Source organism: Colias eurytheme, chromosome 25 (assembly GCF_061535395.1).
Source record: "Colias eurytheme isolate Ceu_HAF_F1 chromosome 25, ilColEury1 Martin Lab GWU primary, whole genome shotgun sequence".
Classification (NCBI taxonomy): domain Eukaryota; kingdom Metazoa; phylum Arthropoda; class Insecta; order Lepidoptera; family Pieridae; genus Colias; species Colias eurytheme.
In genome coordinates, this window is record NC_143004.1 from 5,972,929 (window position 1) to 5,987,454 (window position 14,526).

General features: G+C 33.8%; 1 protein-coding gene across 2 annotated transcripts in view; it reads left to right on the forward strand.

The window, feature by feature from the left end:
* The window catches only part of LOC149897678 (phosphoenolpyruvate carboxykinase [GTP]-like), a 32,013-nt gene extending 17,551 nt beyond the window's left edge, over positions 1–14,462 (forward strand). Inside the window, exons 1-13 of one of the 2 annotated variants that reach the window (XM_090116275.1) lie at positions 5,101–5,298; positions 7,046–7,142; positions 7,500–7,645; positions 8,072–8,256; positions 9,310–9,432; positions 9,784–9,942; positions 10,252–10,355; positions 10,755–10,968; positions 11,465–11,651; positions 12,046–12,244; positions 12,909–13,058; positions 13,523–13,720; positions 14,101–14,462. In XM_090116275.1, coding sequence (XP_089972401.1) covers positions 5,234–5,298; positions 7,046–7,142; positions 7,500–7,645; positions 8,072–8,256; positions 9,310–9,432; positions 9,784–9,942; positions 10,252–10,355; positions 10,755–10,968; positions 11,465–11,651; positions 12,046–12,244; positions 12,909–13,058; positions 13,523–13,720; positions 14,101–14,205 — 1,932 coding nt within the window. In that variant the 5' untranslated portion in view covers positions 5,101–5,233 and the 3' untranslated portion in view covers positions 14,206–14,462. Of the gene's footprint in view, positions 1–5,100; positions 5,299–7,045; positions 7,143–7,499; positions 7,646–8,071; positions 8,257–9,309; positions 9,433–9,783; positions 9,943–10,251; positions 10,356–10,754; positions 10,969–11,464; positions 11,652–12,045; positions 12,245–12,908; positions 13,059–13,522; positions 13,721–14,100 lie in introns of those variants that run through there. The other variant, XM_090116276.1, reaches the window with a different exon arrangement.
* The last annotated feature ends 64 nt before the right edge of the window (positions 14,463–14,526 follow it).

Below are 14,526 nucleotides of genomic sequence, written 5' to 3' on the forward strand. Positions count from 1 at the left end.
CTTTTCACAATCTTATTGCACGTAATTGTAAATTATATATTGGTAATTATATTGTAAACTAGCTTTCCGCCTGCAGCTTCGCCCGCTTTGTCTAAAACATAATAAATTATATACTAAAACCTTCCTCTTGAATCACACTATCTATTAAAAAAAAACCGCATCAAAATCCGTTACGTAGTTTTAAAGATATAAGCGTACATAGGGACATAGGGACAGAGAAAGCGACTTTGTTTTATACTATGTAGTGATTATTATACTTACGTTTTGTATAGGTAGGTAGGCTTAGTAGTTAGGTATTATTTTATAATAATTATATCTATTAATTTAGCATGTTAAAGAATATTTATCTAAATTTTTTTCTTCATCTTGTTTTCCGAACCTAAATCTAATCTAATATATTTCACAGGAGATATCCTGTGAACTATTGTATCTATTTATATAAGTTTGAACGTAACTACTTATATTGTATACAAATATGAACATGTACTTCTATGAGCATTACTACAAGACAAATCATGCTTTAAAAATGCACAAAGGAACAAAGCTTCCAATAGACTTCTATACAAAATAGGTGAACGTAATCTGACGTGGTCCAAGCCTTCCTGCTCCAGACCAGTTACCCGACCTTGTGTCAACGTGTCAACACAAAGAAATGGTCATAACATTTACGTTAACAAGCTGAAATCTAGAATTATTCATCTGATTAAACACGCTTATATTAGCTTCACCCGTATATCTTTGAATGTAACCGATTTCTTTTGACTCGATTTTGACCGTTTTTAAACGGACAGATCTAATTCAAACTTAATACACTTGTCAAGGATTGAGGGGTTTATTTATAAAGCGTGTTTTTTAGTTTTTAAAGTATATTTATTTTATATTAGAGCGGGCAGCCGAGGTGGTGGCTCGCCTGATGGTTTTAGGGACCACCATGCGTTACCCGCTTAAGGGATATGGGATAAAAGGATAGACATAAAAGGAAAGAAGAAGAAAGGTGGTAGATTCAGGAAAGCGGGCTCCGGTTTGCTTTGATCTCTAATCTTTTTATTGTCAGTAGTAAAATACGTTGAAGAAAAAGGTACCACAATATCAATACCGTTAACCGTACCCAATAGAGGTATCTAATACCTATGCTTTTAATACAAAATAGAGAAATAATAAGGCCAATAGAACTACCTTTCATAATAATGGTCAAACATAATTAAATTAGCGAACGCACTTTAAAAAACTAATTACATACCTCTTTTAACAACAGGTTTCTCTTTTTTTCCGATAAATTGTATGTTATTTAAATATGTATCTTCTGAGATATTCTTTGTTTACAAGAACCCTGTTCCTTTGTTTTAACTCATCCAATATTGTTGGCCTAATGTATTTTTGTTATTTAGATTGCTATAATTTAAGGAATTTTGGAGAAAAGACATATTATCCTTGAAAGGAAGGAGATTTTGTACGAAAATTTATATCGAATTAATTTTATATTATGTTATTTTGCCTTAAGAAAACAATCTCTACAGAGTAACAGTCTTTGTTATTATCCTAGGCTACTGTTATAGGTATTAGGTAAACCACAGACTAATAATAATATACTGTAAACCTAAGCTAGAGCTACCATTGCTGATTTCTATTGATATAGATTGTTACATTTTAACACCAAAATAAACAAAATATAATGAAGCGACATCCGCATCGAAAACTGGTATGTAAATAAGACCTTTATTTAACGATTTATTTATTATTACATTATTGGTATGTAATAACTTGTTTTATAAAAATATTTTGCTGCCCCGCCCCAACCGGTTATTTTAAAAATATGTAGTTGATTACTAAGGCCATTCTCCCATTGTGATACGCACAGGCGATTCAAGTATCCTGCAAGTCTCGGAGACTAGTCTCGCCGCGGAATATCTCACATACATTGTACAGGTAGGGTAGTGTGCGAGCCTACATACAAATGTATGTGAGATACTCCGCGGCGACTAGTCTCCGAGATTTGCAGGATACTTGAATCACCTGTGCGTATCGTAATGGGAGAATGGCCTAATGGTGTCGTGAAAAAGTATCTGAGATACGTAGAGCAATATATAGAGTCAATGTTAAAGTCAACATTGTAGAGAGTAGAACCAATGATAAAAACAAATGAATTTGCGTCAATAGTTATCACTTTTGATCTCCCTGGCTTTTCTAATTATATTAATGTGACACTAGCTGATCCACCAAACTGCGTCTGCTTTTAAAGAGTAAAATTTACTCATATTTTTAAACAGGTAATACTTTTGGCCATCGCGATCGCCATATAAATTATTAGATAATTAAGTGTTCTGTGGTTGTTTTGTAATGTTATATCTAGCAATTAGTCAGTATTCTCTGCCTATTATATATTCGATAATGAATAATCTTGCTCTACAAATGAATCACCTCACACAATAATACCTACTATTTGAATTCGCACTACTTTTTCCTAAGCTAAAACTTAAAAGATTGGCACGCTTACTGATATTGAACAAAAACTCTATTCTTTATAAATATGCGAACTTAAATCGTCTAAAAGATAATACCTATATAAGAAAAGGATTGTTTAGTATCTTAACAAGTCAATAACTGCGTTAAAAACAACCGACTTCAAACTTGCACTTGCAACATTTACAAATACAGACAAAAATGCTCATAAAATAAAAACTATCCGAATAAAATTTTTATGGGACCAATTCGACACCATCCCGCGTCGAACAAAAAAAGAATCACGTAAATCGGTTCAGAAACCACGGAGTAATCGGTGTACATACATAAAAAAAAAACATACCGGCCGAATTGATAACCTCCTCCTTTTTTTTGAAGTCGGTTAATAAATCGGGGTTACTTCACACACAATATACCTAGAAGGAAAGTTCCACCTACGTCCATCATAATCTCTTTGTTGTTTTGAGTTAGAAAATAAAATTTTCCATACAAATTAATATTGATTTGAATACATAATATATTGTAGTAAAATGATAACCCTGATAATTAATAAAATTATTTATTTAAATGTGATGTAGGTAAATCGTAGTAATAACTCGTAGTAGGTAAATTCTACTATAAAATAATAACTTAAGGCATAGTGTGTCCATTTTTAAAATAGTAAAAAATTTCGAATTGTACTATACTATATACCTAGATATTTAAGTAGGTATAGGTATACCTACTTAAATATTTTTTACCTACTTAAACTTAAAATCAAGTTTTATGTTAGAAAATATGTAGAAAATCATCTTCCCAGCTTTATTAAAAACTAGCGGTCCGCCCCGGCTTCGCCCGTGGTACATATTTAAGTTTTCTCTACATAAAAACCATCCTCGTACGTCAAGGAATATAATAAAAAAAGAATTATCGAAATCGGTTCAGCCGTTCACGAGTTATGCGCTTACCAACACATTTTGCGATTCATTTTTATAAATAAGACTAGCGGTCCGCCCCGGCTTCGCCCGTGGTAGGTACATATTTACGTTTTCTCTACATAAAAACCATCCTCGTACTTCAAGGAATATAATAAAAAAAAATATCGAAATCGGTTCAGCCGTTCCCGAGTTATGCGCTTACCAACACATTTTGCGATTCATTTTTATATTATAAGATTTTGAATAAAATAATCATTTGTTTACATTTATTTGAAGGTTTCACATCAACCTTTGGATGCAATAAATACATGACCCTTTGAAGTTTGAACATTCACGTTGTATGACGCAATACAGCCTCCAAAACAAAATGGCTGACGAAATAATCCGCCCTATTTCACTGTCTCAAGTTTTATCATTATAATGCAGTTCATGACTTATGCTGTAATATTTATTAGATTAAAAATGTATAGGTATACTAGCTTTCCGCCCGCGGCTTCGCCCGCGTTTTCAAAGAAAAACCTGTTCCCGTAAGATTTCCGGGATAAAACCTATCGTATGTCCTTTCTCGGGTATCAAAATATCTCTATACCAAACATGCAAATTGGTTCAGTAGTTAAAGGCGTGATTGAGTAACAGACAGACAGAGTTACTTTCGCATTTATAATATTAGTATGAATAGGTATATACCTCATTTTTCGTAATTTATCACGAACTAGCTTACCACCCGCGGCTTCGCCCGCTTTGTCTAAAACCTAATAAATTAGGTAACCTAAAAACTTCCTCTGATCACTCTATTTATTAAAAAACCGCATCAAAATCCGTTGCGTACCATAAAGATAAGGGACATAGGGATTAGGGACAGAGAAAGCGAATTTTGTTTTATACTATGTACCTAATGTATCTAATAATAAATATGTACTACCTATTGGATTTGTTTTAATTCTTTAAACATATGTACGTAAACGTACGAAGAACGTATTAAATAATTGTAGCCACCGTTATCCGAGTCTATTTGTAATGCCTTTTGATTTCGAGGTTATCTATTTTCTTTGACCATAGATTATTTTACTAGTTTCTACTAGAACGATTGAAAGTTATTTACAAATAACGATCATGCATATAAAAATACTAGCTGCTCCGCGCGGTTTCACCCCCGTGGCTCCACTCCTGTTGCCCGTAGCATGATGAAATATAGCCTATTATAACCTTCCTCGATAAATGGGCTATCTAACACCGAAAGAATTTTTCAAATCGAACCAGTAGTTCCCGAGATTAGTGCGTTCAAACAAACAAACAAACAAACAAACAAACTCTTCAGCTTTATAATATTAGTATAGATTAAATAAAGTCTATAAGAAAACAATTAGGGACACTAACTGTAAAACTGACCAAATTAATGCTTTAGTATCCATTATAATATAACAATTTACTCCCTTCTAATGACGTTCTACATTGTCTTGGTTATTATTCTAAAAAACATTTGCGTTACAATCTTATCTTTTTGTTTTTCCTGTAATTGTGAATGCGCATAGTCCATAGAAAACAAAACTGTTAGCGCCTAAACGACAGTCCCGCAATGACGCGATGATGTGACGTCAGCGACACGCCCGCGATTGCAGCCAATCAGAGAGCGCATAGCGCACACTCCTTCGTATAAAGCGCGCGCAAACGTAATTCAATACCATTTAACGTTTGAAAACCTATAATATTAAATGGGTGATAGAATAAAATTCTATAAGTGGTTAATATTTCTATTCAGCTTCAGTAATTTGGATAAAATTTAGTGCTATTTTATTATTTAGATTCGAGTATTACTAGTCAATTTTTTTAATTTTTAATTTATTTTGCGTCCATCTATGAAGATTTTCAAAATGTTGCATTTTAAAACAGTCCCAGAAGACTATATAAGGAAAACAGCAGAGTAAGTAATCTTTTTTTAACACTGTATTTAAATTTAAATAATATTTTTTACTTATACTTACGTCAAATTAAAAATTTAAAATAACCTTTTGAAATCATGTTTAAATTATAACAATAATTTATATTTTATATGTTGTATAGTATAAAAACAAGTGGACAACTGAAATTTACTGAATGCTTATAAAAACTATAACTGTATATACCTACTATAACTGTAAATTTTTCAATACTATTATTTTGTCAATCAAGTATTATTAATTTTCTCTCGTCTACTTCAAGAGTAATTTAAACTTCAATATGTTTTGTAATGTTCAAGTTTTGTTTAGTGCACCATTAATTAATGAAAACACCTTCATAGAGCTGACAAAGGACAATAGCACAATTTCCTTGTATTATTTTATTGATACAAAATGTGTTCCTTTCGGAAACGGGATTTAAACAAATAAATGTACAACGAACTATTTTCTTTCATCATTCGATATCGACATCGACATTCGACTATCTTGTCATACTAGATCCAGCCAGCCAAAATAAATACTTATTTGTTTTTTTTTTTTCAAAGTATACTTAGGGCCGATTTTTCAATGCTTGGATAAAACTTATTCGTCGAATAATGTATAAAACTTATTCGTCGAATAATGTATAAAACTACCATTTTAAAATCGTATTCTAATTGCCCGTATTTGACAGTTTACGTGACATTTTAATATTATCGTGTAATACTTTATTGGACGGATAAGTTTTATCCAAGCATTGAAAAATCGGCCCTTAAGCTTCAAATTACAATTTCATTCCTATCAAATTACGTCATAATTATTGTGTGCAGCTTTGTCATTAAATCGGTTATGATTTCAAGTTCAAAGTCCATCGATAGGTTGTGGAATTATTTAATTAAATTACGACATTGATAAGTATCCGGATTGCAACATGCTCTATTTACCAGTCTAGTCTAGTGTTCCAATTAATTTTATCTGTACCAAGGGTCCAAAGAACATAACATAGATAATAAATAATAATGTCATTGAATTTTAAACTATTGCTCAATAAAAAATAGTAAAATTTTACAGAAATTGCGTTATACCAAAAAATAATTTTATAAAAGTTTGAACAGCATCGAGTAACTACTTTTTACTCTTTTCAAATTAAAAAATACTTAACTAGTTATTACTTAACTATATTTTTTTTATTGGAACATTTTGTTGTGAATATTTTAATTGCTTTAAGTTTAAATTACTTATTTGAGAAAACAATTATCGGATCCGCACTTATTTAAATAAAAAACATCGTTACAGAAATAATTAAAAAAAGATAATTTCTAAAATCGATTTTTACCTTGTTGTGTTTCATTATGGGACTCATTTACACGTGTACCTACTACATTTTTTAAATACCTACCTTAATGTTCATTATTTTATCAGTAATTTTGTTTTTAAATTTAATGTTCATTTGCTTCATAGTAACAAAGACTACAGTACGTAATAATAATTTCATAATACTACTACACGGCAAACAATATAAGGCAAACTTACCAATATCTTTCGGTGACTTATCCTGTTGGACATTCTGTCAGTTCGTTTGCTCACTGCAAGCCAATTAATTTATTCTGCCAGACATTTTGTCAGTTCGTTTGCAGGCTACAACGCCATAATATGACTTATTCTATCAGACATTTTGTCAGCTCGTTTACTTGCAACAGGTGACTTGACTGAAACTGTCAGACATTTTATAAGTTCGTTTGTTTGCTACAGGTTCGCTCAGGTAGCGCTGAATTGCAGTCGCGCTGCACACCAGACCGCTCTACGTGGTAACAAGCTAAGCCCGCAAATCGCAGCTCTTACACCGAAGGTGAGAATATCAATTAATAACCAATTCCAACATAATGTCACGTGAAATTATAGTGAATCTAATAAATAATTACGGATAACTCGGGATAAATAAAAAAACTACTGTTAAAAATTAGTAATTAAATTAATTGGCTAGCATGCTAAAGCAAGATATATAATTTAACTACTTATACAACAGTAGAAAGGAAAAATTGAACATTGGTTTATTTCTGAAAATGCTTTTACCAACTGCTAACTAGTAACTGTATCTTTATAAACCAAGTACATAATTCCTTCTTATGACGGGTCAATCTTAGTAAAGTAAGCTCAAGCCAACTAACCCTAAAATGAAACATTATTAACGAACTCCCATACCCAGGTCCGTGCGTTCATTGAGCGCAGTGCAGCGCTCTGCGAGCCGGAGCACGTGCACGTGTGCGATGGGTCTGAAGCGGAAGCATCAGCATTGCTGCAACTCATGCAAAACCAGGGCACGTTGAAACCGCTGCCCAAGTATGATAACTGGTGAGTGTGGTTACTGGTTGTGACATTAATTTGTTGGAAATATTGTGTATTGACGCTGTACAGTGTACTAATTGTAAAAAGGGACTTATAGTTGGTACCTACGTCGACGATCACGAATATCTTTTTGGGTGTATCTATTTGATTCACATAATTGTGTAAATTGCCTTACAAATTATTATTTTGGCTCAATAATAGGTACTTTTTCCTCTTGAGATACCTAAACTTGGCTTATGCACACGTCATACCTTCTTGTTAAAATAAACTGCCATTTGACTTACGCTGTTAAATATTTTGTTGGCTTTGATACACTCCAGTTACGTTATATTTATTCAACAGACCTTACCCTCTTGTCTAGTTTATTCTTTATCCAAAACATTTATCTAACCCATATTAAACAACATATCTAACAATTACCACCCATTCCAGCTGGCTAGCCCGCACCGACCCAGCGGACGTGGCCCGCGTAGAATCCCGCACGTTCATATGTTCGGAGCGAGAACGTGACGTAGTACCCGCGGCTCGCGCTGGTCAGAAGAGCGCACTTGGCAACTATATAGCGCCAAATGACTATGATAAAGCTGTCACTGAACGGTTCCCGGGATGTATGCGCGGTAAGTTGTATGATATTTCTTTTCTTGTATATACTAACTCCCACGTGACGCTGGCGTGGCTCTGCAGGTCAGCGGAGCGCACTTGGTTACTATATAGCACCTAGTGACTATAAAGTTCCCGGACTGTATGCGCGGTGAGTTATATTTTCTGGCTAGCCCACGTGTGGTGCTGACAGGGCTCTGGTCAGCGGAGCGCGCTTGGTAACTATATAGCGCCAAATGACTATGATAAAGCTGTCACTGAACGGTTCCCGGGATGTATGCGCGGTGAGTTATGTCTTCTGTCTCTCTCTGACTAGCCCACACGTCGCGTCGTGTGGCAACAAAATAGCACCTTATGTCTATGCGGTTCCCGGGCTGTATGCGAGGTGAGTTTTATCTTCTCCTGTATAACTACATGGCTAGTTCACTCGTTGAGTACAGCGGTACGCATTTAGCAACTACATAGCACCTAATGACTATGATAAAGCTGTCACTGAACGGTTCCCGGGATGTATGCGGGGTAAGTTCTATTTTTTTTACTGATATTGTTAAATCTAGCTTTTCAAGCAGGATTCTTTGAAAGAAATGACATTGCGTTTATCCTTTGCTACGGGCTCGGGAACATATAATATGTATAGCGTCTAAGAGCACTAAGTCTGTCTTGTTATAACGATTAGGTACAAGTTTGATTACCTATATCGATAAAACACATAAAATAGATTAGTTACACGGGTTACTAAAAGCGTAGTTAATAAAACGTAAAATAATCTATTAACTATTTTATACTTTCAAGGACCGTGATAACCAACACTTCCTACATTCACGGCTTCCTTCTACGTATTTGTTTACTATTTAAAAATACCAATTACCAATCAATTACATATATATTATTACGTTGTATTAAGATGCTTTTCCTGAAAAACTAATTTACAATTTTTCACTTGAAAAAACATCCTTTTTTTGTTATGAGAATGAGATACTAATACGCATTTCCCCAATTTTTTATCATCATCATCTGCATCTAAGTATGCAATTATTTAGGTAATTTAATAATAATTTTTTTACCAACAGGTCGCACCATGTACGTGATCCCTTTCTCTATGGGTCCGGTTGGGTCTCCTCTATCCAAGATTGGGGTTGAAATAACCGACTCGCCCTATGTCGTGTATTCTATGAGAGTTATGACGAGAATTGGTATGTATATAAAGCACTAATTTAAATTATTGGAATGATTAATTTTGTAGATTTTTGAACAAAATAATTATGAACACCCTGTAGCCTTATATTTGAATTATGTACTTGGAGGCGCATATTATATTGCTCAAGTTATTGAGTTTTAAAGAGCATTTATTAAAAATCTATATAAAAGTTGCATTTTTAACCAACTTCAAAAATTGCAATTCTCAATTCAACTATATTTTTTTTAATTTATACGAAAAAAATTTACACTACTAAAATAAGCTTGTAAGCATAATAAATACTCAAATTAATATACATACAATAATTTATATTTTATACTTACTAAAAATCCTAATTTATCTACAGGTGCGTCAGTACTAGAAGCGCTCCGTAAAGACGAACACTTCGTCCGTTGCCTACACTCCGTGGGACGGTCCCAAACCCCCGGGACCGCCGGCTGGCCCTGCGACCCCGCACGCACTATCATACTGCACCGACCGGCTGACAGTGAAATTGTTAGCTATGGTAGGTTTAAAAAAATTACTGGCTGGGTGTAAAATTTGAATTTAGAATGTTAGGAAATGTAAAAAGATGTTTTTTTTTTAAATAATCGTATCAAATAACAATGACACACTGGCATGTAACAATTATGAATACTAAAGTTAAGAAAAAAAATGTGCAATTTGCAATCGATTTTTGAATTTTGAATCAATGGCGGTAAAATTTTTGTTTCAATATAACTAGGTATGTATTAGTATGAAAAAGTAATACAAATAAACTTTTAGCAAAAGTAGACTTAATTGACAATGTATCAAAGTAAATAATTACTTACAGGTAGTGGCTATGGAGGAAACAGTCTTTTGGGAAAGAAATGTTTCGCTCTTCGTCTGGGATCCGTTCTTGCTAGACGCGAAGGTTGGCTGGCGGAGCACATGCTTGTAAGTTTACAGTCAATATGTTCAAATGACGAACATTTTAAATTTTGAACTCTGTACATTTAAGACATCTATTGAAAAAGGTTATTAATTTCACGTTTAAATGTATAGAAAAACGTATTTAACGGTTTTCTATCAGGTGTTTAATTTTTCAAAACATCTAAGTATTTACTATCATGAGTTGCCAACCTAAAAATATTTTAAATGAACGAGGGAAAATTTAATCACATATTACTACTTCCACGACAAATATTACCGTACAACCAATCTTATGAAAATATTATTCGCAATAAATAATGCTCAGTGATATATTAATAATTATTGTCCTCGGTCAATAATAAATAACTGTGTCATGCCATAAAAATGGCAATTCTACGCCTTTAAATATGTATTTACTTACAGATCGTAGGCATAACCGACCCCCGCGGTCGAAAACGCTACATAGCAGCCGCTTTTCCCTCAGCTTGTGGTAAAACCAACCTCGCGATGATGACCCCAAGCCTCCCCGGTTATAAGGTGGAGTGTGTTGGTGATGATATCGCGTGGATGAAGTTCGATGGTGATGGGGTTTTGAGAGCTATTAACCCGGAGAATGGATTCTTTGGTGTTGCACCTGGTGAGTGTCTATGGTGTAGTGTGTCTATGGTAGTGTCTATGATAGTGTCTATGGTTGTGTCTATGGTGAAGTGTGGATATAGTTTTTGCCGCCGTAAGATTGTACAAACCGTTAGGTTTAAATACAAATCGCAAGATTGCAAGCTGTCGAAAAATTGAGATCCGTATTTTGCTTGCAATTAAACACAATATTTTTCGTAACCATAATGCAAATATTTCTCAGTTACTTATTATGCCGAGAATTATTTGTTTTTTCCAAACATTTGTTAGATTCATCGGCTTTATTTTTCAAACAAAATATATGAACTAGCATTTGTAAATAAAACGTGTCAAAAGTGAAACTTATTTGGCAAGATTCAAAGATACAAAACCGTCGCCTTACTTCATGACGTGACAGTATTGCCATGATGTTGAAATTTTTCTCTAAACGCGCCTAAAGAAGTTTCACTTCAATTGTGATGATGAGAATTATAACAAATATATAATGATGTCTCCAGGCACATCAAGCTCAACCAACCCGATCGCAATGGCATCAGTATTCAAAAACACAGTATTTACGAACGTCGCGGAAACTAAAGATGGCGGCGTGTGGTGGGAAGGCATGGGAACAGCGCCCGAAGGACTTACTGATTGGAAGGGAAAACAATGGGAGAGGAAAGCTCCCGCTGCTCATCCTAATTCTAGGTATAAATACTTGGAAAAAGTCGAAGATACATATTATAAATCGGAAATTTTTTATTGAAGTCGAGATTATCAGGAATTGAAATAACTCCAGAATTCAGTTTAGAATAGTTCAGAATTAGGTTTGAAATACTTCAACTTTTAGCAAACGGTAGCATTGCTTTGCTGTGTAATTCATAATCCTGCTTTTACCCAATTGAGTCAGTATTTTTTAACATTTTTCTGAAGATAGTAAAATATTATAATCAATTCACAATTCGGCCACAATCGTTCTGATTCTTAGCTCTACCTATAAACAGTCCTTGTATATTCCACTCTTTTGCCACTTTTTCTTTAGATTTCCCATATTACATTTCATAAATTATAAATAGCACTGATTATAACTTTTCATCACCAGATTCTGCACACCAGCAGAGAACTGTCCCATAATAGATAGCGAATGGGAAAGCGCGGCTGGTGTTCCGATATCCGCCATTTTGTTGGGAGGGCGAAGGCCTGAAGGAGTCCCCTTGGTAGTAGAAGCTAGAGATTGGGCTCATGGCGTGTTCATGGGTGCTTCTATGAGATCTGAGGCTACTGCTGCTGCTGAACATGCTGTAAGTAGACTTTTTGGGTACATTTAGTACTTACTAGCTTTCCACCCGCGGCTTCGCCCGTGCAGTCAAACAAAAAACCCGCATAGTTCCCGTTCCCGTGGGATTTCCGGAATAAAACCTATCCTATGTCCCAGGGTAAAAAGTAGCCTATGTCCTTTCTCGGGTATCAAAATATATCTATGCCAAATTTCATGCAAATTGGTTCAGTAGTTAAGGCGTGATTGAGTAACAGACAGACAGACATAGTTACTTTCGCATTTATAATATTAGTATGGATTTAGGGCAATTTACTAAGAATGTATTTTGGGTAATGTTGAATGAAACATAAATGAAGAAAAATGTAAACTTTACGATATAAGATCGATAGTACGAAATTCTTTTTTCCATAGCGAAGGGTAAAAATGGTGTTCGATTAAATTTTGCGCATAGGTCAATAGGTCAATCACAAGCTCATGCTACAAGTTTCGATCAAGAAATAAGGTTTTTTACTTACGTGAAAAATGCGTCGTTGTCAAAAGAAAATATAGCTAAGATCCTTGCACTTATAAAACATCTATCATAATTTCATCTCATTAATTTCTTTTTACAAGCTTTCTTAAATAGAGATTAGTTACATGCTCCAAATTTTCGCCATCAATATTTTAATTCCCAATATTTATTCCAGGGTAAAGTAGTAATGCATGATCCTTTCGCAATGCGTCCATTCTTCGGCTACAACTTCGGGGAGTACCTCCGCCATTGGCTATCCATGCCTCAAGCTGGAAGACAGATGCCCAAGATATTCCATGTCAATTGGTTCAGGAAGGATAGCGAGGTAAATATGAAGAATTTATTAATAATGTTGATTGGATCATTATATGAAGTTATCAACATACAGAATGTTCATTGATATTTTTTGTTGTGACCCGATTTTATAAAGTTTTTGCAATTTGTGTTCCCTTTTCTGGTTGTCAGATTAGTGAAAATATGGAGTGATAATTGGTTTGGTACCTTTTCTTTGCTCGACACTATGTAATAATTGTTAACCTAAAAACTATAAAGTAGATATAATATACAGTACCTGCTTATAAATTAATAATGAATGCCAGGCATTTCACATAAGTGCGATTATGATCATTTAACTTAGCTAGACAACACAAAATAAATATAACGAAAAAATTAGTACACACACACAAATACTAATTGTCTTCTACTTTTAAAGCATTTCCCAACAGCATATCACTTCTAATATTTGTATAGCTGTTCCAACCTTTTCTTACAAAATCTCCCAATTTTCAGGGTAAATTCCTCTGGCCAGGATTTGGGGAGAACTCCCGAGTACTCGACTGGGTGTTACGTCGATGTGAAGAAGAAGATTGTCATGTAGAAACACCTCTTGGTTATATTCCTAAAGAAAATGCTTTGAACACTAAGGATTTGGGCAACATTAACATGAAGGAACTGTTCAGTATACCGAAGGAATTTTGGTTGCAAGAGGTTAGTTGCAATATATGAAACATTTATTTTAGAAAGAAAATTGGTAGAATGTAGGTAGGTTCAAGTGAATAAACTAAAAATTAAGCCGATTTTGAAACTTATTTCAATGTTAGAAAGTACAAATTCAATACGGGTCAAGAGGCTTGTCATAAGTCTTAGACTGGTAGAGCATTGTCCAACTAATTAGCTATTCATAATTGTACGAAAACCCAATCCATTTCATAAGAAATAAAATATAGATCAAAAACTAAGAATTTTTTTGCACAATGAACATACTATCGTTTATTAATGTAACGATGTATTAATTGTGTTTCCTTTACATTTCTATTTCTCTCTTATCTATGATTATAGTCATAAAAAACAAAATTGATTAATTTCAGGCTGACGCGATAGGAAAATACTTCAAAGAGGAAGTCGGTGAAGATCTACCAAACGAAATGTGGGACCAACTGATGACTCTAAAGAAAAACATTCAGAATTCATAGATAAATTCAATATACCAAAGACTTGATAAACCATAGTTATTATTAATAAATAATATGCTATGTTAAGACTATTAAATAAACCAGATGCTTCGTATTTTTTTAATAAAATATTGCTATGTTAACGAAATATATTTTTGGACGGATTTTTGAGCTCTGGCAACATCGTGTGTGGATAAACATGGCTGTGTTAATTATTTTTAAGTAAATGTTTAGTTTTTAAGGATTATTTTGTAAGGAATAAAATAAATATTTTTTATTTATGCCTCTCTTTTCTTCATCCTTTTTCCCTTTGTAAAATATCTATTTTTTTCGAGTCCAATA